The sequence below is a fragment of the Pteropus alecto genome, unplaced genomic scaffold (assembly GCF_000325575.1).
Source record: "Pteropus alecto unplaced genomic scaffold, ASM32557v1 scaffold51, whole genome shotgun sequence".
Classification (NCBI taxonomy): Eukaryota; Metazoa; Chordata; class Mammalia; order Chiroptera; family Pteropodidae; genus Pteropus; species Pteropus alecto.
The window spans coordinates 2,239,697-2,245,696 of record NW_006431922.1 but is presented as its reverse complement, the minus strand read 5'-3'; the positions used below and the strand labels follow the sequence as shown (position 1 = coordinate 2,245,696).

At 37.3% G+C, this 6,000-nt stretch overlaps 1 protein-coding gene across 1 annotated transcript in view; it reads left to right on the top strand.

The window, feature by feature from the left end:
• Positions 1-6,000, top strand: part of CDH17 (cadherin 17) — a 44,705-nt gene that overhangs the window by 16,636 nt on the left and 22,069 nt on the right. The window contains exon 9 of the mRNA XM_006906814.1: positions 3,899-4,114. Coding sequence (XP_006906876.1) covers positions 3,899-4,114 — 216 coding nt within the window. The remainder of the gene's footprint in view (positions 1-3,898; positions 4,115-6,000) is intronic.

Sequence of the window (6,000 nt, the reverse complement as noted above, 5' to 3'; positions counted from 1 at the left end):
TCTTTCCACTTACACTAGTATCCTGTATACATATATAAGGTTATCTCATTTGCAAAATTTTCCCATAGATTCTTATTTGCTCTCTAACAAACTCAGTAACAGATAAAATTTCATTAAATTTGCTAAATAATTTAAATCATCATTTATACTCAATGTCAGATACCCTGTAGTAAGTAAGCATGACAAATGGAAATTGACTTTTGACCCTTGATGCTTTCTATCTAGGAAGCTGACGATATAGTCCTATCTATTTTTGTCCTTTTGTTCTTAACTTGCTATGTTTCCTTTACTATATCTCATGATAGCTTTATATTCATATAAGGACTCTTACCATGAGAACATTATGATTTCTGGGAGTTTTATGACTTCCCTGGATTTGGGAACACTCTTATCTATTACCTATTGGTGTTGAGCATATTGGCTGAGCAGGTTGGCATTTCTTGAAATGTTTTATTTGTTGTTTCATATGAGTTTTAGAGGCTTTACAAGGTTAGCAGCCTTGTATGACTACCATTCCCAGGGCTTTGCTGCCCTCTGGGAAGATCCTCACATGCCTGTGGATCTTCTCATTATTTTCTTTTGGTCTCTCTATTCTTCTTGCCGCATACTTTTAACACAGTGGGTAGTGTCTTGGAAGCTTGATAAGCATTGCCTGTGTGGCTTGCTTGCTCAATGCTTATTTCTTTCTTCTTGCTGTCAGGAGTCATACGTAGGCTACCTGTTGTCAGTGTGTTTTGCTTAGGTCTTCTTATTTTCATTTATTCCAATTCTTGCTACAACAGAAAGTGTTAAATGGCAACTTGAAGAATTTTAGTTAATTTTAAGAAGGAATTTTCTAACGACAATGGAATGTGTGACAATAGCCAAGAAATACTTGTAGCATGACTGTTTTTGGAAATCTAGGATGGTCTAAGATGACGAATGAAGGCAAAAGACCTCTGAAGACCTTTCTAGATGAAACCTCAAGTCTCTTTGCATATAGCCTAACATTTAGTATTAGTTGTGTATTGCTGCATAACAAATTGCCCCCAAATTTAGCAGTTTAAAATAACAAATATTTATTATCTCACAGTTTCTGTGAATCAGGAACCTGGTTGCAGCTAGCTGGGTGCCTTTGATTCAGAGGAAGAGTTCAGAGAGAGAAGGAGAGAGAGTGCACTAAGAAAATGTCGAGTGGATGGAAGTCAGTCTTTTTATTACCTAATCTTGGAAGTGACATCCTATCACATTTTTCATATTTTATTTATTAGAAGTGAGTCACTAGACCCAGCACACACTCAAAAAGAGGAGATTACATCAGGGATCAATATAAGGGCGAGGGGTTGTTGGGAGCCATTTTAGAGGCTGCCTGCCATATTAGTTTTCTGAGACTGGTGAGAAAGTCATTATTGGTAGAATAAATTGTTCTGGTAAAATAAATTGTTTATGCTATTTGCCTCTCTAAAAGTGAGAATTTATTTTGTAACAATATTTCAAAGTCTTGAATGGACTTAGTGGACCAGGAATCCTTATAAATCAACACAAATTGAATCTATTCTATATATGTAGGCTAACAAAGATACAAAACAATGTCCCTGTCCTTTAGGGGGCTTACTGTTTAGCTCAATAAAATACTAAATTATTCCTTAATATGTCTATATTCTCCTGTTTGGTGTCTTCTATTAGCCAAAATCTCATGAGACTCATTTCTTCAAGTCTTAGCAATGCTAACATTAATTTTGGAATCCTATTTCCTACCAAATTTTATGTGTTTATCCAGGACATTTAGTCTTTCATAAAGTATTTCTGAGTGCCCCAAGAGGTGCTATGACACCTCCAAGTCATTTTGAGCTGCCACTTGTTCCTGGCCTTTGGCACTCCTTTCACTTCTGGCTCATCCACAAAGTTCTATACTCACAGTGAGTAACATCCCCCAGCGGAATTTCCATAGTCACTTATGTCAACAGCTTCATGGTGACTCTGACAGCTGGAAGTTTCCTGTGGAGTGAGAGAACAGTATCTTCTGGGTTATACTCACTTGTTGAGGGGAAAGTTTCAAAGTATGGCTGCTGACACCAAAGAATCACAGAATTCAGTAAAATACTTTCATCCCGCACACAGATACTTTTCTTACAAGGGCATATACACACCACAAAGGTGGCTTGGTTGTGGTGGATTCAGAAATAGCAGCTGCTACTATACTAGTACATATTTTCATCTGCTCTATTGCTCATGATGCCTCCCTTCATCAGCATAATGAGTCATGTCTACATGGGTCCAGTTCCATTACAGACATAACAAAAGTATTTCCTTCTACCACCCACAGTTAAAATCCTTCAGATTTCTAGATAAGTCAGTGGATGCCAATTGATATGGGAGAGAGGGTGTTAAACCTAGCTCCACACATGAGATATATTCGAGTTTTAGTCCCACAGTGGGATTCTTGGTATATGAAGAGAAACTCGTGATTCCCACTTCACAGAGCAATAGTACTGATCAGACCTCACCCAGAGCTGGGTGAAGCACTGACTTATAGCCTCTGACTTCTGAAACTCCCTGGACTGAAACACTCACAGGAATAAAATACTTAGGGCCATAAAGTGCAGTAAGGAAGACAGGATAGGATGCATGCCTATTCTTTGTCCTATGTTACCTTTAGGGTAGAGTCAGTTTCTGCAATTGTTCCATAAAGTTGCTTAGAAGTGACCCATGGTTGGCTTCTTCTTCAGTTATACCATTTGCCTTGTATGTTAGTGTCTGAGGGTGACAATAACAAATTACCACAAAGTTAGTGTCTTTAAACAACAGAAGTTTATACTCACAGATTTGGAGGCTAGAAGTCTGAAATCAAGGTGCCAGCTAGAGGAGAATTCTTCCTTGCCTCTTCTGGCTTTCAGTGCCTCTTGGCATTCCTTGGCTACTTGTGGCAGCATAACTCTAGTTTCCGCCCCATTATTCCCATGGCCTAATCCTCTGTGTGTGTCTCTGTGTCTTCTCTTTTTATAAGAATACCAATCACTAGATTTAGGATGATTTTATCTCAAGATCATTAACTAATAACATTTGCAAAGATCCTATTTCCAAATAAGATCATATTTGGGCTTTCGAGTGAACTTAAATTTTGGGGGGACATTATTTGTTATAGACTGAATTATGTTCTCTCTAAATTTGTATGGTGAAATCCTAACCCCCAATACCTCAAAGAGCAACTATTGTTTAGAGATAGGGTCTTTAAAGAAATAAAGGTAAAATGATGTCATTAGTATGGGTCTTAATCCGAATGAATTGATGGTGGTATTGCTAAGACTTGGGGACATGAGTCACACAAGATTCTGGCTAATAGAAGATACCAAACAAGAGAATATAGACATATTAAGGAGTAATTTAGTATTTCATTGAGCTAAACAGTAAGACCACCCCCACCCTTAGGCAAAGGAAAGGAGCATTGTTTTATACTTTTGTTAGCCTACATATATAGAAGAAACTCAATCTTAATCCAACATTCTGAATCTATCACCAATATAGTGTTCTTCTAAGAAGAGAAAATTTGGACACAGGCATGTACAGAGGAATAACCATGTGAAGACACATGGAGATGACAGCTATCTCCAAGCCAAGGGGAGAGATCTCAGAAGAAACCACCTCTGCTGACACCATGATCTCAGACCTCTAGCTTTCAGAAACTGTGAGAAAATAAATTTTTGTTGCTAAAGTACCCTATGGTGACCCTATAAAACTAATATACTACTCAACACACTATACTATGGAGAGGGTTAGAAGAATCAAAGTAAATCTAATAACTTTAGTCAGCTATTTAATTTACAGTGGTTTCTAGGAACCTGCTCATTCAGTGAAACCATTTTATATTAGATTAAAGGGAGACTGTAATGGATAGATTTCCTTCTTTTCTTTTTCATAGGGAGCAAAATTGGGACTCTTATTGCCAATGACACAGATGAAGCAAACACTATCAACAGTTTTTTAGAATACAGAATTGTGGATCAAGCCCCCAAGTCTCCCACAGAAGGACTCTTCCTGGTCCAAGCCTACACAGGGGTGTTCCAGTTAGCCATGCAGTCCTTGAAGAAGCAAGACATTCCTCAGTACCATTTGACAGTAGAGGTGTCTGACAAAGGTTGGTATCATATTTGCTGTCAAGAGTGAAAATATTTGTTTTCATTTTAGTTGTGATTTGTTAAGCTGCTGTAATGCCTGGGTATATTACAGAAGGATGCTGTTTAAGAGTTCTTGCTTCTCAGGTGAAACATACATGCAGCACAAAGGCAGCTGGTCCAAGTTACAACTAGGCAACATTATTGCTTTAGTCCTAGTCCTCCATGAAGCAGATGCTAAGAGGGGAGTAAAAGTACAAGGATTTTTTTTATTAGGGGAAATGTCTATGATAAAAAAATGGGAGAGATACGGAGAAGACTGGGAGAATCATCAGACTACAATACAAGCCTGACCCTGAGTGAAGGAGACAGAGGAAAAAAAGGCTGGTGGGAGCATCATAGACCACTGAGCAAAAAAAAAAAAGGTTGGCAAGGCCATTAAAGACTCCAAAATTAAACAGAGAAAGAGTCTATAATATTTAAGAATGAAACTGCCTTTGCATGCCTGCCTTCCTCAGTCACTGGCTAGGAGCAGCCATGAGAAGCAAGGCCTCAGTGCATATGTGGTGATGGATTTCAGAGTGCAGCAGTGGAGTCATCATCAATTAAGGTCCCTCTGTTGTTGGAGGTCAGCAAGGCATGTTGTCATGGTCACCATGATCATGAACAAGAAAATTGTATTTTCCAATTCTCGTTGGACTCAAAGGATTCTACCCCATGAAAATGGAGGAAAAATGCATCTTTGGGAAGTTCTATCTTTTCCTATTTTCTTCTAGTTGGCCATTTGATAATATTAGGAGATTTTCTTCCCTACTCATTATGTAATTTCAAAGCAAGTGATTCTTGACTTTTGTTGTATCAAAAGATCCTTTGAAAATCTTATGAAAACCATGCATTCTTAAACAAATGCACACATTCTCAGACAAATGTGCACAGACACATGTATTTGGAAACAGGCTTATTTTAAAGAGACACACACTCCTAGGTTAAGAACTAGGTTAACTAAAACTGCATCTTAGATTAACAAATAATTCAGTAAGTGCGTAACAAACAGTTCAGTAAGTGTATAACACTTGGGAGGAACAAATTATATAGGTATGGCACAAATTATATAGGTATGGAGAAGAAAGGGGCATAATTTTCACACTGTGCTTCACATTCTTTTCCTTTACACAGATGTTGAAATACTGGAGTGAACTGGGGTTTAATAGGCCCCCAGTGCTGAATTTTCGAGAGTTAGTAATTTGACTAATATTGAGGTTCTAACATTTGTCTAGTGTTATGGTAAAAAGGTACAACAAAAGTGATAAGTATAATAAACCATGATGAATTAACAATCTCATACCATCAGCCTTCCATTCTTTTAGCAAACAGTTATTGGGAGTTTACAGTATTGGAGGCACTATTCAAGGTATTGATACACCTATGAGTAAAATCCAATGTCTGTTCTCAGAGAGCACTTATGATAGAGGAGGTAGATATGTGAGTAAACAAAATGCAAGATGCATGTACAGGTTGCCCATGAAAGAAATGAATAGGAATAGAATAGGTAGGGCTTTCTAGAAGAGAGGACATTGAGCTGAGTTTTGAAGGATGAATATGATAAGTTACAAAATAGTATAGCGTTTACAGAGGAGAAAAAACTCCCATTTTCAAATGCATAGGAAGATGAAGCAATTTAAGACTGTAAAAGCCTAAAGTAGAAATCATATTACAAATTGTCTATGTATACAGATACATCTATAAAAAATATGAGCCAGAACATAAAATATATTTATATGTAAATATATATGTGTGCATGTGTGTTGATAGAATTAAACATTAAAGTGTGCACTACAGAAAATTAGACTAGGCTGTAATTAATATAGTTTTACATAAAATCAGGGAGAGCTTTTTAACCAGGAGGTCC